The sequence below is a fragment of the Rhinoraja longicauda genome, chromosome 23 (genome assembly GCF_053455715.1).
Source record: "Rhinoraja longicauda isolate Sanriku21f chromosome 23, sRhiLon1.1, whole genome shotgun sequence".
In the NCBI taxonomy this organism is placed as follows: Eukaryota; Metazoa; Chordata; class Chondrichthyes; order Rajiformes; family Arhynchobatidae; genus Rhinoraja; species Rhinoraja longicauda.
In genome coordinates, this window is record NC_135975.1 from 10,652,870 (window position 1) to 10,676,422 (window position 23,553).

The following is a 23,553-nucleotide window of genomic DNA, read 5'->3' on the forward strand; positions in this document are numbered from 1 at the left end:
TTATTGTATCCGTATCTAATACTGTACTGATATACAGGGGTAGACCCAGCAGTATACTGCCCTAGTAATGACCTGCTCCCACTAGAACCATCTCCCAGTATTGTAAAGTGACAGAATACTACCCACATGTACCATATCCCAGTGTTATACAGTGCCAGTCCTGTACCCACCAGTACTGCACAGCAATTGACTGACACCCCATTATTATATAACACAAGATATTATATATCTTGTACCAGATACAACCCTGATTTAGAAAGTCTCTCCCACCAACTAACTTCTAGGAGAGCTTCACTGTAATAACACTGATAACCTCCCATTCTCTGATTTTTCGCCCCACTGATCGCTGGTCAGCCATTAATACATACTCATATAATGAACTTTCCTGAAGCTCTAAATTCACTAATCGACAAATTCAGAAAGAAAAACATAGAAAAATTAAACAAATGACTTGTATTGCAGAAGCATTCCAATCAAAATGTTGAGAGTGTAACAGGTTGGTGTTCCAGAGAGATACACATGGATATTAACAGCTCTGGTTGCTTTCCAACTAGAATCAGGCCAATGGTCTCAGTGGAAGCAATCACCAAGAAGTACTATTCACAAATTGAGTGTCACACTGTGTCCCCTCAGTGTTTTGTGATGTGAAATACACTCACTATCAAAGTTTATGCATCACAATTTGTAGAGTGGGATCTGATATCAGAACAATTCTGAGCTTCAAAATTAGATATATATACTTTGTCTCTTAATAAAAAAAACTAGATGTCTCTGAACAAATATTATTCCCTCTGTGGTATTGCAGTCTGATGGAAGCAGGAAGCAGTCCTTTTGCTTTGAGGGAAGGTGATAATGAAAAGGCAAATGCACAAATCCATGAAGAGGAAAGAGTGGTCTTTTAAACTGCACACTCAGCCAGTTCCAGCACAACGTGTAATGTTGAGATGGTTGCCTTGGTCTGTCTTCATTCAAACTCAAGCTTGCCCCTTGAAAGGTGTTAGCAGCAGGTTTTGAGCGATGATGTAAAAGGCTGGGCAGTATTCTGGAAGCTTTGTTTCCTGTGCTGTGAGCTTTATAACTCACTGTGGGTTAGCAGGTTGCATTGGCCACTGCCCTTGGCCCTGCTGGGACTGAAGTAACCGATGGAGTTCCTTAAATTGAAATACTACATTGTCCTTTAGGTCTGGGTTGGAAATCTGGAGACGAATGCTCCCACTATCAAATGATAGCTCTCCAGAAAACATCTCAAACATCATCCGTGCAACAACAGGAATCACCTGAACCAGCCACAAGGGAGGAATGGAAAAGATTGAACATTAAGTCACAATCATGAATAAACAACCTGCAACAAAGGCAGCAGATTTTACATTCAAAACTTCTTTACATAAGGATTCTCAAGAATCATATGACTGCAACCCGGATAGTAAGTATCTTATAACATAGCGATATTTAAGCTGGGGGAACAATGTGGACAGTGAAGTTTCACAAAGTCTACATGCAAGGATGCTTCATGGGAAAGGTCTCTCCACATTTTGGATCCTCCTGAGGAAAAGCATTGAAACAGGAAAACTTCTCAGAAGGGAAGGTATATGGAGGATGCAGATAGTGGAACCCATCATATGTTAATATTTAGAAATGGTGTTTGTTTCAGGCAGAATACCATTTCAGGAAGAGCATGCAACCATCAGAATTTGTCCTCGGATAGGCACCCAGACAATTTGGGTTAACCCAGGGGACAACGTCTAGACTCAGATCTGTCTCAGTAAGAATGTTCTCCATGTTGATGGCAACCTCCTGGTATTTCACTCGTGGATTTTTGTTTACAGCCCAAAGATAATCAGCAAGAGCAAATCAATCCTGCCCTCCTTCACTGTTCACGGGGTTCCTATACAGAGAGTCTAACCATTTCCCCAGCTCTAAGTGATTTCAGTACCTGCACCATGATCAACTTCTTGTCTTTGGGTTTACCATCTGGCCACTCCTCACCAAAGCAGAGCTGGATCTCGTAGAGCGGGGCAACACTTACTTGCCCCTTCTGATACATTATCAATTCTGTGAAGTAGAGAAAACATTGAAAGTTAAAACAATACATTGGTCAAGAGAAACCTTAAAGCATGTGCTGTCCTTCCATCAGAAGAAATTCTCATTGTGCCCTTTCACATTTTATATTGCTGAATAAGAAGCAAGAATGGGGGTTGGGGAGGGAATGAAGGGAGAAAAAGAAATATGGGACAAGAGGGGTGTATGGATGGAGGGAGGGAAAAGAGCAGGGTGACTGGAAGAGGTGGAGTAATGGATGTGCACTTGGGTGGGAGTGGGAGAAGGGAAAGAGAGGGGGATGACTTGAAATTGAAGTTCTATTCCCTCTCTTCCAGCCTTCACAATGCTACCCAACCAGCTAAGTCCTTCAGCAGCTTATTTGTTCCAGCTCCAGATTCCACCATCTGCAGCCTCTTCCATCTCCAAACCTTAGCCAACCTATTAATTCAACCAATGCTAGAAGAGCCACAAGCTTCCCGTAGACGGTCTAATGCAAGAAGGACCATAATTACTTAACTACCTGCAACATTTTTTTGGAGTGACCCGATATTAACAACTTATTTATTATGACACAGAAGGAAACCAGACAGCCTATCAGGTCCATGGTGGCTCCCAGCTGAGAAATCCCATCAGTCCCATCGCTCCTCTCCATGTTGCTCAGTACCTCTGTAATTTATTCTCTCTCACATGCCCACCAAAACAATTTGCTCCTCCTGTCATTTATCTATATTATGAGGAATTTAATTGTGGCCGCACGTTTCTGGTTGTGAGAGGAAACTTGCAAGTCCAGCAGAAGTCCAAGCAGTCATAGGCAGAATGTGTAAACTCCACGCTGACAACAGAATTGAGAGGGGAGTCTCTGGAGCCGAGGCAGATCTAACTGCTTGCCACCAGGTGACCCATTGTGAAACGTGCTATACTTGGGAATGTTCTTCTAAAGCTAGAACTAAGGAAAGTTGTGAGGATGAAGTATAATACACCACAATCACAGAGCTACAGCTAATAAAAATGGGAACTATTCCACTCCTGAATACAACAGAAGAATATCCCTTACTACGAACAACAGAATAACCCAAACAAAAAAAACAACTAACATTTAAAAGTAGTCAACTCACCACTAAGGAAGTTCTCTAAACTGAAAAGCTTGATCTTCTTCTCCCTCTCAATGGGGTTAGGACCTGATGTTCCATTAGCACAGGGCCCCGACCAATATACTTTACACTGGCACAGACGAATGGCGTAGATATCCTGCCCGTTGATCTCCAGGATCAGGCCCCGGTCCATCACATCCAGCAAGTGGTTAGTGTAAAATCGCTGCTTCTCATGAGGCACCTGGTCTGTGCTGGGGAAACGGACCTGCTCTAGGGTAATGGGTCCGAAGAGCTCCACTTGGTCTGGGATAGGGCCTAGGTCACCGTAGTACAGGCGACAGCCGTGAGGATTGCTGACAGTGATTAATGATCCCATCTGTTTGCCTCTGTATTGGAACTTCACATCCAGATCGGTCACTGAATCAAAGGAAGAGACAGACCTTGGTTAGACCACGAAACAGACAGCTCCTGTGATCAGGAATGAAAATTGATCAATGGAGGTGTGCAAGAAAAGCACTGCTGTTGAGACAAATTGTATGGTTGCATTGCAGGGGAAACTTGCAGTGCCCTCCATAATGTTTGGGACAAAGACCCATCATTTATTTAATTGCCTCTGTACTCCACAATTTGAGATTTGTAATAGAAAACAATCACATGTGGTTAAAGTGCACATTGTCAGATTTTAATAAAGGCCATTTTTATACATTTTGGTTTCACCATGTGGAAATCACAGCAATGTTTAGACATAGTCCCCCCATTTCAGGGCACCATAATGTTTGGGACATAGCTATGTCATGTATATGAAAGTAGCCATGTTTAGTATTTTGTTGCATATCCTTTGCATAGCAACATAGAAAATAGGTGCAGGAGGAGGCCCTTCGAGCCAGCACCGCCATTCATTGTGATCATGGCTGATCATCCACAATCAGTAACCTGTGTCCAACATCTCCCCATATCCCTTGATTCCACTAGCCCCCCCCCCCCCCCCTCCCCGAGCTCTATCTAACTCTCTTTTAAATTCATCCAGTGATTTGGCCTCCACTGCCCTCTGTGGCAGAGAATTCCACAAATTTACAACTCTCTGGGTGAAAAAGTCCCTTCTCACCTCAGTTTTAAATGGCCTCCACTTTATTCTAAGACTGTGGCCCCTGGTTCTGGACTCCCCCAGCATTGGGAACATTTTTCCTGCATCTAGCTTGTCCAGTTCTTTTATAATTGTATATGTTTCTATAAGATCCTTCTAAACTCCAGTGAATACAAGTCTAGTCTTTTCAATCTTTCCTCATATAACAGTCCCGCCATCCCAGGGATCAATCTAATTGACCTACACTGCACTGCCTCAATTACAAGGATGTCCTTCCTCAAATTAGGAGACCAAAACTGTACATAATACTCCAGATGTGGTCTTACCAGGGCCCTATACAAGTGCAGAAGTGCCTCTTTACTCATATACTGAAATCCTCTCGTTATGAAGACTACTTGAAGACATGCAATGACTGCTTGAAATCTGCGATTCATGGACATCGCCAGTTGCTGGGTGTCTTCGCTGGTGATGCTCTGCCAGGCCTGTATTGCAGCCATCTTTAGCTTATGCTTGTTTGGGGGCTAGTCCCCTTCAGTTTTCTCTTCAGCATATAAAAGGTATGCTCAATTGGGTTCAGTTCGGGTGATTGACTTGGCCACTCAAGAATTGATCATTTTTTAGCTTTGAAAAACTCCTTTGTTGCTTTAGCAGTATGTTTGGGATCTGTCTTGCTGTAGAATGAACCGCCAGCCAATGAGTTTTGAGGCATTTGTTTGAACTTGAGCAGATTGGATGTGTCTATACACTTCAGAATTCATTAGGTTACAACCATCAACAGTTGTATCATCAATGAAGATAAGTGAGCCAGTACCTTCAGCAGCCATACATGCCCAGGCCATAACACACCCACCACCATGTTTCACAGATGAGGAGGTATGCTTTGGATCTTGGGCAGTTCCTTCTCTCCTCCATTCTTTGCTCTTGCCTTCACTCTGATATGTTAATCTTCATCTCATCTGTCCACATGACCTTTTTCCTAGAACTGTGGTTGCTCTTTTAAGTACTTCTTGGTAAACTGTAACCCAGCTATCCTATTTTTGCGGCTAACCAGTGGTTTGCATCTTGCAGTGTCGCCTTTATATGTCTGTTCATGAAGTCTTCTGCGAACAGTGGTCATTGAGAAATCCACACCTGACTCCTGAAGAGTGTTTCTCATCTGTCGGACAGGTGTTTGTGTTTTTTCTTTATTATAGAGAGAATTCTTCGGTCATCAGCTGTGGAGGTCTTCCTTGGCCTGCCAGTCCCTTTGCTCACCAGTACTCTCTTAGTAAATAAGCTCAGTATTAGTAAACTCACCAGTGCTCTCTTTCTTCTTAATAACATTGCAAACAGTTGATTTTGGTAAGTCTAAGGTTTGGCTGATGTCTCTAACAGTTTTATTCTTGTTTCTCAGTCTCATAATGGCTTCATTGACTTTCATTGGCACAACTTTGGTCCCCATGTTGATAAACAGCAATAAATGTTTCCAAAAGTGATGGAAAGTCTCGGTGCTGAGAGCTCTCTTATACCTGCATTAAGGAGGCAATTAAACACACCTGAGCAATTACAAACACCTGTAAAGCCATGTGTCCCAAACATTATGGTGCCCTGGAATGGGGGGACCATGTATAAACACAGCTGTAATTTCTATATGGTGAAACTAAAATGATTAAAAATACCCTTTAATAAAATCTGACAATGTGCACTTTAACCACATGTGATTTTTTTCTATTACAAATCTCAAATTGTGGAGTGCAGATGCAAATAAATAAATGATGGGTCTTTGTCCCAAACATTATGGAGGGCACTGTAGACATACAAGGGGAAGAAAGGAAGAGAAGATTATGCTGGATCAAATTCAATTGAGAGATGAGAGAAAGTTTGATTTCAGCAATAAGGCTGATATGGCCCAGCAAAGCAGAATGCCCTTTTCTGTGTTCTACACATCATTAAGGACTCTGTGGGACTGGTAGCTGTTGATCCTTGCCTCTGCAAGCAATAACTACTGGGTCCAAAAATAGTCGATTTAAATCACACTTGAAACGCTGCAGCACGTAATCTACGTGGATAATCCCAACATTGTACTGATGGAATTGCCATTTTTCAGATCAGACATTAAGACATGGAACCTATGGGTGGGCTCAAGATTTCATAACATTGTTTGCAACAGAAGTAGGGGGGTTCTCTCCAGTGTTCCATTCAATATTTGTCCCTCAAGCAATATCACTATAATAACAATGAAGAGTCATTGACCTTAAATGTTACCCCTGCTTCCTTTTCCAAACCTGCTGCATGGCCTGATGAGTGTTTCCAGTATTTTCTGTTTTTATAAATGCAACAATAGACAATAGGTGCAGGAGTAGGCCATTCGGCCCTTCGAGCCAGCACTGCCATTCATTGTGATCATGGCTGATCATTCACTATCAGTACCCCGTTCCTGCCTTCTCCCCATACCACCTGACTCCGCTATCCTTAAGAGCTCTATCTAGCTCTCTCTTTAATGCATTCAGAGAATTGGCCTCCACTGCCTTCCAAGGCAGAGAATTCCACAGATTCACAACTCTCTGACTGAAAAAGTTTTTCCTCATCTCTGTCCTAAATGGCCTACCCCTTATTCTTAAACTGTGGCCCCTGGTTCTGGACTCCCCCAACATTGGGAACATGTTTCCCACCCCTAATGTGTCCAACCCTTTAATAATCTTATACATTTGGATAAGAGTATAACAATAAAGGTCTGGTCATTATCTGCCTTTTGCTAGTTGCTGGCGAGGGCATTGGAGATCCATGAGATTGCAGATGCTGAAATCTTGAACAAAAAAAAGCGTGTTGGAGGAACAAGCTCCACCTACGGAGGGAAATGGGCAAATGTTTCAGGTCGGAACCTTTCTTCAGACTCACCACCGCACTTTGATTTTTGCCTCCTGAGAATAAATTGGCTGCCACCTTTCCCACACTACTGCATTGACTACATTTCAAGAGTGTCTGCATTGCAAGGCATTTTGAGCCGAGAGGTTGAAAAAAAAGGGGTTTGTTCCCTCCCACTGGCAGGTTTAGCTCAGTGATGCAACAACTACACTTCTTAACAACTGTTATGGGTTGGAAATTTAACAATGGCAATCAAAATATTGCACAGACCATAGAGCACAGAAGTGGGCCATTTGATGCAAATGACATGCTCGAATCTTTATGCTCCAAATGTTCTATTTAAACTAAGCAGTCAGCAAATTCCTCCATTCCTGTCTCCCTCTCAATATTCAATTCCAGTTGCCATTACTAAACATTTTAGAAGAGGAGAGGTTCAATGATTTCTCCGGGATGGTTTCTCCTAAATGCAGAAGAGCAAGGCACTCAACTCTTGCAGAAGGACATTTCTATGAAACGTTATACATTCCCCAAATTGTGAGAGGAAGCCAATGAGAAGGAACAGTAACTTACGTGGCAGAGAGTTGATAAACATTTCAGACGTGGTGAGTGATAGGAACTGATCCACTTGCTGCAATGGGAGTGGATTATGAGGTCCCTGAGCGATTGGAGGGACATTTGATTGAACAAGTCCTCCATGAGCAAGATTATGTTGAGAGAGTTCACTGTGATCAAGGTTTGCATGAGAGAGGTCCCTTTGTGGATGTGTTGTGTCCGCGATCCCTCCATTCATACAAGAATCCGATACTGCGACCTCCTGTTTGGGCCAGGTCTGGGTTGGGTATGGTGGTAGGCTGGCATTATCTGGTGTGAGAAAGACCCAAAAAGAACATTTAAAAATACACTTCTTTAAAGCCAGGACACACCGGCGCAATACATCAGATGGTGGCCTTGGGGGACTTTTCATGTGGCATTCTAGAAGGAGCTTTACTATGTATCACACAAGTTGTAGCTAATCTGTGGAATCTTGATGGGACAATGAAGAGGGAGTTTACCCCATAAGTAACTCATGTTGCACCTGAGCTCGGTGGTGAAGTAGTTAGTGCTGCTGCCTCACAGCTCCAGGGAACCAGGTTTGAACCTGGACTTGGGAAGTTTGCATATCTTCGTGACTGTGTTGGCTTTTGGAAGGTGCCGCGATTTCATCCCACATCTCAAAAATGTGCTGGTAAGTAACTGACGACTATAAATTATTCCAAATGGGAAAATAATCAATGTGGAGTTGATGAGCATGTGACGGAATAAAGGCTGCAGGGAATGAGAACAAAAGCCACCTGTGTTGTAACAGTCACCTTTTGCTGCCCTCGTCCTGTGTTTCATGGGACCATGAAGTGGAAGTTTTAGTATCTGACTCAGGTTGCACCTGAATTGGAAGCATTTGGTGCACAATGTAACAGTTTTACTTTGTACAGTTTCAAATTTAACGACATTTGATACTGGTAGTAATCACTTAAACATCACTAGAAGAAGTCCCAGATTACCTCAGGGTTCTGTACTGAGAACTGTTTGTGATCTAAAGTGATCGCAAGTCAGAAATGAACAAACAAGCTTGTAAGAGAGGATCACTGAAACAACCGTGGTGGGAGAGGGAGTTGGCACGGGAAGAACAGCCATTGGCTGACGTTGTTAACTCAGTGAGTGAGGCAGTGAGTCTGCTCAGAGCTGCCAACTCTGCTCAGCCAGGCTGATTGTTGCTGCGACTCGAGGTTGTGGGGGGGTGGGGAGAGATTGGTAGAGAAGGCATGAAACGTCCCATTCCCATCCGCCAGAAGATCCCAGCCCACAGAAACCAGCAAATCCACCCCATCATCTTGCCGATTTCCAAAACATTTGCTTAAGTGTTCACAAGTCGAGCATTTGTGACCTCAGGGAACACCTATAAATTCATTCATAAACAGTAGAATTCCCCCCCTAATTTTCTCTATCAAGAAAAAACAACAAATGGCATTTGTTCTCACCTTCCAAGGTCATTGAAGGGAATAAAGCTTGGAGCTGGTGCTGTAAGGAAAACAAAAGCTTGCTAAAATACTGAGAAAGTTTATCTGAGAAAAAGTTTGTAAGTGTCCTCTGTAATAATTAATTACAGCAAAAACAATCAACAATGGATCTTAACCAAAACCAAGGGGAGGTGATAGAAACAGAAACAATAGTGACATTTAATATACATTTAGACAGACAGATGAAAAGGCAGGGTATCGAGGGATACAGGCTACGCGCAGGCTACTTAGATTGGCATCATTCTTGGCACAGACATGGTGCGCCTGTTTCTACGCTGTGTTACGTTCTATCACAAAAGTCCCATTTTCCAATTCCCACAGTTTGTGACTGATCACATGTGGGGCTGGTGGCACCACAACATATGGCTTTCATGTCCCTGGTCTAGGAACAGCAGGAAAACATTCTGCCCTTACAGTTTTCATTAGATCACAGGCATTAACATTTTAATACCGCCAACCCACTTTTTCTCTATATCCCTTACACTTTGATAACCCATCGTTCTGGATTCCGAATACTCTAGTTAATTTCCAGCATCCATTGGCACACAGGAGAAAAAGTTCCAGATTTCCTTTATCTTTTGTTTGAAGAAATAACTTTTGACATTACTCTTGAACATTCTTGCTAACTTTATTACATCCCTTTGTCCTAGATACTCCCTGTAGTGAAAATGAGTTCTCTGTATCAATACTCAAATAATAAATCTGTTTTAAAATCCAAAATTTGAATCTGTTTCAGGAAAGAGTTCTTTCCGAACTATGGGATTAGAGGGATTTTGCTCCTGGAAAATCAACACTGCAAACTTCAGAAATTAAAAACAGAAAACCAAAGTGAATGGTTTAGATTGACCTGAAACATTAACTGTTTCTCTCTCCTTAGGTATAAGCCTTCCAAGAACTTCCAGCATACTTGTTATTATTTCAGATTTCCATTATCTGTTATATCTTTCTTTGGGCAGGAATTTATTGAATGGCAATTTTGATCAGTCACACATTATTCACAGAACCTTACGTTGGCAGTTATACATACCTCATCTTCATCATCCCATCCATAGTCATTGGTCTCTGAGTGGAAAGAGAATATACATAAGATAAGTTAGTTAGCCTGACATCAGTGGTGGGGAAGATGCTGGAGTCAATTATAAAAGAAGAAATTGCGGAACATTTGGATAGCGGTAACAGTATCGTTACGAGTCAGTATGGATTTACGAAGGGGAAATCATGCTTGACTAATCTTCTGGAATTTTTTGAAGATGTAACTAGGAAAATGGACAAGGGAGAGCCAGTAGATGTAGTGTACCTGGACTTTCAGAAAGCCTTTGATAAGGTCCCACATAGGAGATTAGTGGGCAAGATTAGAGCACATGGTATTGGGGGTAGGGTGCTGACATGGATAGAAAATTGGTTGGCAGAAAGGAAACAAAGAGTAGGGATATACGGGTCCCTTTCAGAATGGCAGGCAATGACTAGTGGGGTACTGCAAGGCTCGGTGCTGGGACCATAGCTATTTACAATATACATTAATGACTTAGATGAAGGGATTAAAAGTAACATTAGCAAATTTGCGGATGAAACAAAGCTGGGTGGCAGTGTGAACTGTGAGGAAGATGCTATGAGGATGCAGGGTGACTTGGACAGGTTGTGTGAGTGGGCAGATGCATGGCAGATGCAGTTTAATGTGGATAAATGTGAGGTTATCCACTTTGGTGGAAAGAACAGGAAGGCAGATTATTATCTGAATGGTGTCAAGTTAGGAAATGGGGAAGTACAAAGAGATCTGGGTGTCCTTGTTCATGTCACTTAAAGTTAGCATGCAGGTACAGCAGGCAGTGAAGAAAGCTAATGGCATGTTGGCCTTTATGACAAGAGGAGTTGAGTATAGGAGCAAAGAGGTCCTTCTGCAGTTGTACAGGACCCTAGTGAGACCGCACCTGGAGTACTGTGTGCAGTTTTGGTCTCCAAATTTGAGGAAGGATATTCTTGCTATTGAGGGCGTGCAGTGTAGGTTCACTAGGTTAATTCCCGGAATGGCGGGACTGTCTTATGTTGAAAGACTGGAGTGACTAGGCTTGTATACGCTGGAATTTAGAAGGATGAGGGGGGATCTTATTGAAACATGTTCCCAATGTTGGGGGAGTCCAGAATCGGGGACCACAGTTTAAGAATAAGGGGTAGGCCATTTAGAACGGAGATGAGGAAAAACCTTTTCAGTCGGAGAGTTGTAAATCTGTGGAATTCTCTGCCTCAGAAGGCAGTGGAGGCCAATTCTCTGGATGCTTTCAAGACAGAGCTCTTAAAGATAGCGGAGTCAGGGGGTATGGGGAGAAGGCAGGAACGGGGTACTGATTGTGAATGATCTGCCATGATCACATTGAATGATGGTGCTGCCTCAAAGGGCCGAATGGCCTACTCCTGCACCTATTGTCTATAACAATTTAAAAAAAGGTGCAGTCAAACCTTGTTCCTGAAAACAATCCAAATTCAGCCTGAGGTTTGAAACCAGAATTGTTACTGGATCTTATTTTTAGTCAGCTATATGCATGCAACAATTCCAGTTACATTTTTAAAACAAAACGGAACTATGCCCAGTGTTAATTGTGTTCAGTTCAGGGGAGATGAAAATGGAATAGTTAGCAGGCATTTATGCAAATTGTAGCATGGGGTGAGCTAGGGAGATGATGCTGGTGTACAGAGGTTCACTAACAATTATGAAACATAGGAAGCACACTTGTGTACTTCTTGAAAGGAAATTGAATAAATACGAGAATAAAAAGCACTAACAAGAGTATGGAAAAAGAGCGATGGGAGCGATGAGACTAATTAGGTAACTCCCACAAAGAGCAAACACAGGCATTATGAAAAATGGCCATCTTCCGCATTTACAATGAATTATTCTGCAATAACATTTTCAATGGACAGTACGCCAGCTTAGTTTTGTAAGGATCATAAAATAATAAATTTTGTTTTAAAAATAGGTTGTAAAGTAACAGTGATACAAGCAACTACTACTGGAACATAGCCAAACCGCGTAAAACCTAAATATATTAACTAATTTCATGGAATGAGCTGGAGAGATGGTGTACAGGTTCAGAACGTCTAATGCAGAATCCTGTACACCAACATCAACACCTGATGTTTGGTCTGCAATTGAATTTAAATGCAGAAAAAATTAAGAACCACATACATAAACTACTATAATGAGACTCTGTAAACAGAAGAGCAATATTTTTTTGTATTTGCCATTTTGAAGGGGAAATGAGGCAAAGGGGGAGGTAAGAGAGGCAATGTACGAGGGGAGAGAAAGGTAGTGAGCAAGGGGGACACAACTGCAGACTTGCTTTGACGTGTTTCCAAGCATCATTCAAATTATCACTTCATCCTTTTCACATTTATCTCTCGCCCCGAAGATATGACTGAACCAGGAAATGAAAGAGAACGTCCAATTTTTTTCTCCAATAGACATGGCTGGAATGAAGCCCAGGCATCTTTTCATCTGGTAAATAATCTGTTTCATTGAATTCCCACCCCCAAGCCCATAAAGTTGAAATTTATCCTTTTTGTTCCTGGAACATTGAAACCAGTGAAGTGGTAGAATGTTTTTCTCTCATTAAAACGATGCAATTAAGAGTCAAGTTCAAAATGTGGAACTTAATTCATAAGTAGGTTAGACCAGATATCAATGACATTTTACGGAACCAGTTGTATTTAAAAAAAATAGAGCTGCTATTATTTGATATCTGCCGCACTGTGTTCGGACTACACCCTACAACCAACCACATTTATTGCATTCAGCAATGCCTCTTACAAGAGGGGGATTTGATCAATTCCCAAGTTGCTGGTCTAACATGAGTTGCGGCATGAGTCTAATTATTTTTGGACGAATACCAGAAAGGGAAATAAAAGGTTAAAGTATAATGCAAAGTCAGTTTCATATTTCATGCATTTGAGAGCAGAATAATACTGAAAGAGAGATGGGGAGGGAGGGCCTAACTAAACTATCGTTTTCCTGCAGTCACTACCTGGAGTAACGTTGCCTCCGTTGGACTGCTGAACGTCACACACTTGGTAGATCTTGTATGGCTGAATTGGCGTTTCCTTGGTACCGTCATAAATCAATTTGAATTCACGGCTCTTGTTGAGGGCACAACGGAGGTTCGCTTTCCATTTGGCAGGGTCTGGCCCATCAACCCCCTGGTGATATTTGCCCGTCTCCACTGCCCAAGCCTAGGGATGGGGAAAAAGGAAGATCACTAAACTAAAACAAATCACCCAAGAAACAAAACAAATACCACTTATCCATCAGCTATGGCTTATATGCAATATTCTCACTCAGAAGGATAACCATCATTGACTCAGCTGTCAGACACCCCTCAAAAACCATCTGTCAGAGGGTCATAACTCTTTGGAACTTTCTCTCAGAAAGTTGTGGTCATGGTGTTATTAATATAGAAAGGGGTGGAGATGGGAAGATGTGGCCAGTAGTGGGATCCCGTTGGAGGTGGCGGAAATGTTGGAGGATAATTTGTTGTATGTGATGACTGATGGTGTGGAAGGTGAGGACAAGGGGGACTCTATCCTTGTTACAAATGGAGAGAGGGGGAGCAAGAGCGGAGCTGCAGGATATTGTGGAGACCCTAGTGAGAGCCTCATCTATCATGGAAGAGGGGAAACCCCGTTTCCTAAAGAATGAGGACATCTCCAATGCCCTACTGTGAAACAGCTCATTCTGGGCGCCGATGCGGCATAGACGGAGGAATTGGGTGTAGGGGATAGAGTTTTTACAGGAAACAGGGTGGGAAGATGTGTAGTCAAGATAGCTATGGCATCAGAGGGTTTGTAGCAGATGTCGGTCACTAGTCTGTCTCCTGTGATGGAGATGTTGAGATCCAGAAACGGTAGGAAGATGTCGAAGATGGTCGAAGTATATTTAAGAGCAGGATGGAAATTAGTGGTGAAATTGATGAAGTCAGTGAGTTCTGCATGGGTACAAGAGGTAGCACCAATGCAGTTATCAAGGTAGTGGAGGTAGAGCGGGGATAGGGCTAGTGTACGCCTGGAACAGGGAATGGTCGACGTACCTTACAAAGAGGCAGGAATAGCAAGGGCCCGTGCAAGTGCCCATAGCTACGCCTTGGATTTGGAGGAAGTGGAAGGAGTCAAAGGAGATTCTGTTGAGGGCAAGGACCAGCTCTGCTAGGCGGAGGAGAGTATTGGTAGATGGAAATTGGCTGGTTCTACGGTCGAGGAAGAAACGGAGGGCTTTAAGACCCTCCTGGTGGGGGATGGAGGTGGAGAATGACTGGACATCCATAGTTAAGATGAGGGAGTGGGGGCCTGGAAAACAGAAGTTATTGAGGAGATGGAGAGCATGTGAGGTGTCTTGGACATAGGTAGGGAGGGATCGGACCAGGGGGGATAGGATGGAGTTGAGGTAGGTGGAAATTAATTCAGTAGGACATGAACAGGCAGAAACAATGGGTCTGCCATGACAGTTCTGTGTGGATTTTGGGGAGGAGGTAAAAACGAGCCGTGCCGGGCTGGGGAACAATAAGATTGGATGGAGGTTTTAGGAGGCAGAGAGCCGGAAGAGATGAGATCAGTAATGGTGTTGAAGATTAAGGCCTGGTGCTCGTCTGTGGGGTCATGGTCCAAGGATAGGTTGGAAGAGGTGTCTGAGAGTTGTCGCCTGGCCTCAGCCCGATAGAGGTCAGCGCGCCAGACTACCACGGCACCTCCCTTGTCGGTGGGTTTTATAACTGTCGGGGTTGCTGCAGAATGAGTGGAGGGCTGTACGTTCAGGAGGGGAGAGGTTAGAGTGAGTCAGGGGAGTGGAACATTTGAGGCGGTTGATGTCCCACCAGCAGTTAGAAATGAAAAGGTCTAATGAAGGTAGATGGCCAGCCGGGGGAGTACAAGAGGAGGGGTTCCGCTGGTTTATCTAGGGCCACCTGGCTAAAGGGGGAAGGGGAAGACCCAGTAGAACCCCTACTGAGGTTCCCTGTAGGGAGGGCGGGGGGCAGTAGGACCCAGCGGAGTCAGACCACGTGCTGTGAGACTCTGCCTCGTGGGGACTTTGGGTCCGGTGCCGAGCCTTGGACTCAGGTAAGGCATAGGCTGCGGTTCGCTGGTGGGCGGTGGAGTGACGAGGGTCGGCAGAGTCGCTAGTGGAAGCCCACGGGGAACTGGAGTCCGGGTCAGATGGGCGAAGCGTCGGTAGGCCCGGTCAGCGGATGGCGAAGTTTGAAAGTATTGCACTGACTGTAAAATGCTATTTCATCACTTCTTTACATATGCATAAAATATTTTTCAAATAACAGATTACGATGCTACTGTGGCAAGGCTTGAGGGACAGAGATTAATTGGTAATTCCGAAAATGTTAAGGTTTAGATGGAGATTGGTCAAGCAAATAAACTATAAGAGGTCTCCCCTAATCAAAAAACAAGATTATTTTAATTATCTAATTTTACATTATATTTCTTGTGGGCATGTGTGAAGTCTAACATAGAAAAGTTTTTTATAAATCGTTGTACTAGTTTACAAAATCTGCCTCTCCATAAATCCCAGTCCAGGTCCACAAGGCAGGGAATGCCTTTAACCACAAGCACCCATCAGCATGTGGAGGATAGGCACAAAGTGCTGCAGTAAATCAGTGGGTCAGGCAGCATCTCTGGAGAAAACGATAGGCGAAGAAGGGTCCCCACCCGAAATGTCACCTATCCTTTTCTTTCCAGCGATGCTGCCTGACCACTGAGTTACTCCAGACTTTGTGTCTATCTTTGGTATAAACCATCATCTGCAGTTCTTTGTCTGTACAGGAGGTTTGGTTGACATACTGACTTTACTCCTTCATCAGTCTGAAGAAGGGTCTCGACCCGAAACGTCACCCATTCCTTCTCTCCTGAGATGCTGCCTGACCTGCTGAGTTACTCCAGCATTTTGTGAATAATTACATCCTATGAAGTCAGTGGGGAGAAATATTCAGCAATCAGTGTATACATTCAACATTCCTCCCAAGCCTTTGTTTGCTTCCCTTTCATAGGTGACCTGGGTTTAAAAAAAAATCACCCTAGCCTCATATAGCTCCATTAAATGTGTTTGCTTCCCTCAATTTACAGCAGAAACACTTTGCACAAAGCAAACCATAATTGGCACTTTACCCTGAAAATGGTGTTGTCGTCATCCTGGGTTGGGACGTGCCTGGTGGCATGTCGCCAGGGGATTTGAAAATGCTTCCGTTGTTCATCCAGCCACATGAGCCCAGGATATTGCCCGCTGTCGACCTGCGCCAGGAGCCAGGGTTTCAACCGGATCCTCCGTGGTTGCATGGCCATCACTCTAAGCTCCTTATGGTCCAACCTGATAAGAATGAAGGCAATTGTAAAGTACAACACGTTAAAATCTACAATCATTTATGTAGCACATATAATAAAGCATTACACGGAAGCATTATTAAAGAAAATTTGACACTGAGGTACATTAGGAAATGTTAGTAGCGATAAACAAATACTTGGTCAAACAAAGACATTGAGGAGCATCTGGAGTTAGGAGAAAACGATACGAGGAAAATCCAAAGCACAGACTTTAGAAGACACAGCCACTGAAAGAAATTGGTGATACGGAGAAGGTCAGAATTAAAGGAGTGTAGAGACCATGGAGAGTTGTAGGGTTGGAGGCCAAAGACTTTCTGTTTGAAACTCTATTTACATCGAGAATTTTAATAAAAAGGAAGCAACAACTTCCTGACTTATGATTCAGCCACTCTAAAAATGAAAATATTAATTAACCCTTTAAAGCTGAATTTCCATTTGTTACTGACAAATTCTTCTTCGTCCTCCGTCCTTCTGCAGTTGTATAGGGCCATGGTGAGACCACATCTGGAATATTGTGTGCAGTTTTGGTCTCGTAATTTGAGGAAGGACGTCCTTGCTATTGAGGCAGTGCAGCGTAGGTTCATGAGCTTAATCCCTGGGATGGAGGGACTGTCATATGAGGAAAGATTGGAAAGACTAGGCTTGCATTCACTGGAGTTTAGAAGGATGAAAGGGGATCTTATAGACGCGTATAAAATTATAAAAGGACTAGTGATGCAGGAAAAATGTTCCCAATGTTGGCGGAGTCCAGAACCAGGGGACACAGTCTAAGAATAAAGGGGAGGCCATTTAAAACTGAGGTGAGAAGAAACCTTTTCACCCAGAGAGTTGTGAATTTGAGGAATTCTCTGCCACAGAAGGTGGTGGAGGCCAATTCACTGGATGAATTTAAAAGAGAGTGAGATAGAGCTCTAGGGGCTAGTGGAATCAAGGGATATGGGGAGAAGGCAGGCACAGGTTACTGATTGTAGATGATCAGCCATGATCACAATGAATGGCGGTGCTGACTCGTAGGGCCAAATGGCCTCCTCCTGCACCTATTTTCTGTTTCTATGTTTCTATAAGCCTGGGAAAATGGGCAAAGCTCACAGCACAGCACACTAGCAATAAGCAAGAAGGTGAATCAAGGAGTTGTAGTTTGAAGATGTGAAGTTAGGCAATCACAAACTATTTAGGCTCAACACATCTTAGAATATCTTTAAAGTGTTTCAAATAAAACGAGTTACATAGCAATCATCTCAGTCAATGGTGGCAGTAATCACAAATCCAAGTGACTAAACAGATTCCATTTCCTCTTTCCTTCAAATTCAAGCCTCAACCTGTTTGTAAGTACAATCTCTGCTTTAAATTACTCACCATTCTTTGCTTCAAGAGCTACTTCAAACATCACACGAAACTGCAAATTATTTTGCTCTTTCACTTCATTCAAGCTTCCTGGTTCAAAATGTAATTTAAATTTAAAATGTGCCAGCATCTATTTATTGACATGGAATTCCACTCCCCACATTTCACTAATTCCATGATCCTACTTATATACCCCATACTCTTCAGATCTATTATACTTGTTCTGCTATTAGCCACCAATTTAGATGCCAGTCCCTGTCATTTCATATTCAAAATTATAAAATCTTACAGTAATCTTGCACGGCACCCAAAACAGAACACTTGAGATACTGCTCCTCACTTCCAGATTAACCACGAGACTGTTCTTACTACTTTCTGATTTCTTCTTTCGAACTGGTTTGAATATTCTATTCTTAATCACCCGAAATGGTTGCCTGCAAGGCACCACCCGAAACAGAACTCCAACTTTGTCAAGAACAATCTTTCTTTCCAAAGGTGCTTGTAATTATATTTTTCTTCTATCAATCTAAAGGTTACATAGTTCTCTCCAGTAGTGCTTTGCTAGTTAATGTTGATATTAATTTAGATTTGTCTCTCCTTGAAAGTTGCACAGACAGGTCTTCCTCCCTTCTCCAATATAGTAAATAGACACAAGATGCTGGAGTAACTCAGCGAGTCAGGCAGCATCTCTGGAGATAAGGAATGGATGATGTTTCGGGTCGAGACCCATTTTCAGATCAGTCTCTTTGACTCCCCGACACACTGGTGGGAAGCAACCAAAGGGAACATCAAGAGGTTCTTCATATTTAAAGAGGTTCAGAGAGCAAGACAGAGTCAGAGGGAATTGTGTCAACTCCAGACAGATTTGCTGCAACTGCTCTTTCTGCAGTCGAGAGGGGTGGATGTGAGGGAGGAACTTAGAGAATTCAAGTGCCGGCAAGCTAGGCTCTTTACCTCCGAATCCTCCAAGATCATCTTCCGATCCAGGGTCCGCCCCGTGGGGCAGGATGAGACGTGCTCACGCTTCTTCTTCCATAAGGTTCACAGGGATCAACAGCCTTAGGGAGGAGGACGGCTCGGTAACATCCTTGCAGACGGACATGATGAGGATCTGCAGATCCTTTTATACGGGTTTGTACGACAGAAAGGCCACAGACAGCACCGCCTCCCAGAACTTCCTGTCCTCCATCACGGAGGTCTTGAAAGACAGCAAGCGGGAGAGTCTGGACCAACCACTGACCCTAGAGGAACTGACTGGCTCCATCCGTTCCTCTGACTCGAGTAAAACTCCCTGAAGCAATGGCTTACCGGCAGAGTTGTATTTGGCTCTGTGGGACTGGGTGGGCCCGGACCTGCTGGGAATGTACAACGACATACTTCTAGCCGGCAGCATGTCAGACTCTATGAGGATCGGCACCATCACCCTAATCTATAAGCAGAAGGGGGAAATGAATGATGTTAGGAATTGGAGACCCATCACATTATTGAATGTAGATTACAAGATCCTGTCTAAGGCCGTCGCCAACCGGGTCAAGTCTGCTCTAGGACAGGTGATCCACCCGGACCAAACCTGTGCTGTACCTTGGCAGGAAGATCTCAGACAGCCTGGTGCTGCTGAGAGATACCATTGCCTACATGCAGAACAGACGGGTGGATGCCTGCCTGGTCAGCTTGGACCAGGAGAAGGCCTACAACAGGATATCGCACACGTACATGAGGGACGTGCTCTCCCAAATGGGCTTTGGGGAGAAAATCAGGAATTGGATCCAACTGCTCTACACCAATATCTGTAGTGCAGTCCAAATCAATGGGTGGGAATCAGAAAGCTTCCCTGTCAGGTTTGGAGTCAGGCAGGGTTGCCCACTCTCCCGTCTTATTCGTCTGTTGTATAGAACCTTTTGCCGAGTCCATCAGGAAGGACATGAGCAAAAGAGGAGTGACAATGCCAGGCAGTGGGGGCACTCAGGTCAAAACCTCCCTGTACATGGACGATGTTGCCGTCTTCTGCTCGGATCCAGGGTCGGTCCGCAGATTAATTAGCGTCTGCGACCAGTTGGTTGGCCACGGGAGCCAGGGTTAAATGGCAGGAAAAGCGAGGTCATGCTCTTTGGCAACTGGCCCGACCGATCTTCCGTCCCCTTCACCATCAAGCCTGATGTCTTGAAGGTGCTGGGGATCTGGTTCGGGGTGGCTGAGGCGTGTGACAAGAATTGGCTGGAGCGGATAGCCAAGGTGGGGAAGAAACTGGAGCTGTGGAAGCAGCGCTCCCTCTCTATAACGGGAAACAATTTGGTCATCAGCTTTGAGGTGCTCTCGGGGCTGGTGTATGGTGCAAGTGTAGCCCGTCTCCCCCTCCTTCACCATGGGGATCACTTGGGCCGTCTTCCGCTTCATCTGGAGTTCAAGGATGGACCGGGTGCGACGGGCCACAATGCACAAGTCGGCAGACAACGGGGGTAAAAGTATGCCCAATGTCACCCTCACCCTGATGGCCACCTTCGTGTGTGGTTACATCAGGGGGAGCCTAGAGTCAAGTCACGTGGGCACTAAGTGTCACTACCTGCTGAGGTTCTACCTGTCCCCGGTGTTGCGAAGGATTGGCCTGGCGCAGATGCCACGCAATGTGCCAGTCAGCTGGACAATGCCACACCATCTGTTGTTCGTGGAAAGGTTCTTCCGGACCAACACCTTTGATCACAAGTCCATCGGGCAGTGGTCAGCACGGAACGTCCCGCAGGCACTGCAGGGGAATGACTTAATGGACTGCCCAGCTTGTCTGGCAAAATGCCTCATTGCCAGAACTCACCAACAAGCACCAAGACCTGGCTTGGCTGGAGGTGAGAGGAGCCCTCCCAGTCAGATCCTTCCTGCACCGTCAGAACCTCACTACCAGCGCACGCTGCCCTTGGGACGGCTGCTATGGAGAGGAGACAGTTGCCCACCTCTTCGCAGAGTGTGGATTTGCAAAGAAAGTCTGGAGAGGTTTGCAAGGGTCCCTGTCACGATGTATTCCGAGCAGCTCCGTCACAGAGGACTCTGTGATCTACGGACTGTTCCCAGCGACGCATTCAGAGACTGACATCGAGTGCTGCTGGAAGGTCATCAACTCGGTGAAAGACGCTCATTGGTCTGTCCGAGCTTTGTTGACCTCCCAGCAGAGTGAGATGTCCGTCGGGGAATGTTGCCAACTGACCCACTGCTGCCTGCAGGAGTACATGCTGAGGGACGCACTGAAGCTCGGTGCAGCCAATGTCAAAGCTCTGTGGAGGAGGACCATAGTCTAGTGTACTTCTGCTGCTGGACATGGGGGGCAGGGTGTGGTGGAGACGCCCCTCAAAATAAGGGAAGTGATTCCACGCCACTGGGCCACTTGAGTGGTAAGGGTGGGGGGGGGGGGGGGGGGGTAAAACTGTGTAATTTGTGTAAATGGTTTTGAATATATGTATAGCTTCCGAGAATGTTGGATGGTTTTGTAAGAAAACATTTCTTCACACAGAGAGTGGTGAGTCTGTGGAATTCTCTGCCACAGAAGGTAGTTGAGGCCAGTTCATTGGCTATATTTAAGAGGGAGTTAGATGTGGCCCTTGTGCCTAAAGGGATCAGGGGGTATGGAGAGAAGGCAGGTACAGGTTACTGAGCTGGATGATCAGCCATGATCATATTGAATGGCAGTGCAGGCTCGAAGGGCCGAATGGCCTACTCCTGCATCTATTTTCTATGTTTCTATGTAAGGATCATGTATTGTATATATTTATTTCTCAAATAATGCCTATTTTGAAATTTTTAAAATGGTTAAAATTCAGGAGTATTTTTGTTTGATTTCACAAATTCAAATTAAAATCCTCAGCAACACTGCATTTTTATATAGTATCTGATCATACAAATAATACAGTAGCCAAATTATTACTTTAATACTCAAATCTGAAGGAATACATGAACAATTTGATTGTTGATATTATTCGAGAGTAAATATTGTGCATGTAGCTTTTACCACCTTTTCCCAGAGATAACAGTAAACGCTTTAGTTAACAAAAAGAAAGTATAGACACCAAGAACAGCGAGATGTGATGACACGTTCACAGAACGGCGAGATGTGATGACACATTCACAGAACGGCGAGATGTGATGACACGTGCAGAACAAATACTAACACAGCAGTGTGAAGCGATACAGATTGGGAACAAGATGCAGACGAATTTTGCCAGAATTGCAAGAGATGAGGAATCTCATTAATGTTGAAATACTAGAGGAGCTGGATTGTTACCTTTAAAACGAGACATAGCCCATAGAGCTGTTCAAGACCATGAATGGCTTTGACAGAATAAATAAGGGAAAAAAACGTATATTGCAGCTGAACTGAAGAAAGAACTAGATGTCGCATACGTCCAATGCATTCCAAGAAGATAAATCCATTGCTAATCATGAGTTTCTTGCACTCACGTGCTGATGGCCACTATGGATTAATATGTAGGAGGAGAATTTGGGGAAGGTTAATAAGCACATGTAAAAACTTAGATTATGTGGAAATGATGGGGGGGGGGGGGGGTTGTAGTATTGATGGGTTTGCTCTGAGAGATGGATTGTTAAGAATCATGAAAATAAATGGATTTCCAACCTGTGCCCAGTCTTTGTTGCTCATTGAAATGATCAATTTCCAATTTATGCCGTTCTTCTCACTTCTAATAATGGAATTCACTCCAGTCATGGATCGCTCACGCCAGCTAGAAGGGCATCTGAAAGGCTCTAATTCAGAAGTGCGGCGTAACATTTTATTGGACTCTAGCGTGTCACAGTTCAAATCGTTCCTTAATATCCAGAAGAATGAGCATAAGCTAACTTGGCGGGTCAGTTCTTTGTCAAGATAACATTGCATTGTTGTAGGTCCAATCTTTCCCTTAAAACACTAAACTGAGGCCCCCTCTATTTGAACAAGTGTATGCAAAAGATCACACCAAACTATTCAAAGCAGAGTCGCAGAGTTTTTCCAGCATAACCTTTATTCTCAAACAATATCAACAAGCAAATTGCTCATGTCTTCCCTTACGATTAGTGGGCTTTCGGTGCTTAATTTGGCTACTGTGTTTGTGTTTCCGATCAGATACTATATAAAAATGCAAAGCATTTCTTTGTGAGGTTTCTAATTTGAATTTGTGCATTATTCAAAAATCAAACAAAAAAACTCCTACATTGTAACCAGCTACCTGGAAAAACAAACTCCAAATGCCATGAATATAAAAATAAAAACAGGAAGTGCTACAAATAGGCGATGGGAGAAGATATGTTACCCATTTCAAAAGGAGAAGGTGGTAAGCCTCACTCAGCCAGAGCATATATTGCACAGGGCACTAATCTAGCGGTTTATGTGAACTGAATATTTGCATTCAAGTTGAAATGTACAAAATTCCTTGGCATTTTGTATGCATGATCGATGTTTTCCTAGGCTGTACTGTTTAAAATCAAGGGTCAAAGTCTCAAAATGAGTTGTTGCCATTCCAGAGAGTGTTCCCCAACCGTAAACCATGGATGAACCATGACGTCCACTTCCAAGTGAAGTACAAGTCTGCAGCATTCACATCAAATGATCCCGAGCGGTACAGGAAATCTATCCACGACCTCCACGGAGCCATTAAGAATGTCAAGAGGGAATTCCGGACCAAGCTGGAGTCCCGAGGCAATGACACGAACAGCTGTAGATTATGGCGTGGCTTGCATGCTTTAACGGGATGCA

At 43.9% G+C, this 23,553-nt stretch overlaps 1 protein-coding gene across 5 annotated transcripts in view; it reads right to left on the minus strand.

Moving 5' to 3' along the window:
* Positions 1-479: 479 nt before the first annotated feature.
* LOC144605081 (interferon regulatory factor 6-like) overlaps positions 480-23,553 on the minus strand; it is a 57,707-nt gene continuing 34,633 nt past the window's right edge. For 3 of the 5 annotated variants that reach the window (XM_078420130.1, XM_078420126.1, XM_078420125.1), the window contains 8 exons: positions 16,269-16,467; positions 13,130-13,334; positions 10,141-10,175; positions 9,075-9,114; positions 7,630-7,920; positions 3,156-3,548; positions 1,934-2,052; positions 480-1,277 (listed from right to left, as the gene is read on the minus strand). In XM_078420130.1, coding sequence (XP_078276256.1) covers positions 1,080-1,277; positions 1,934-2,052; positions 3,156-3,548; positions 7,630-7,920; positions 9,075-9,114; positions 10,141-10,175; positions 13,130-13,334; positions 16,269-16,442 — 1,455 coding nt within the window. In that variant the 5' untranslated portion in view covers positions 16,443-16,467 and the 3' untranslated portion in view covers positions 480-1,079. Of the gene's footprint in view, positions 1,278-1,933; positions 2,053-3,155; positions 3,549-7,629; positions 7,921-9,074; positions 9,115-10,140; positions 10,176-13,129; positions 13,335-16,268; positions 16,468-16,760; positions 16,792-19,133; positions 19,255-23,553 lie in introns of those variants that run through there. The other 2 variants (XM_078420127.1, XM_078420128.1) reach the window with 2 other exon arrangements.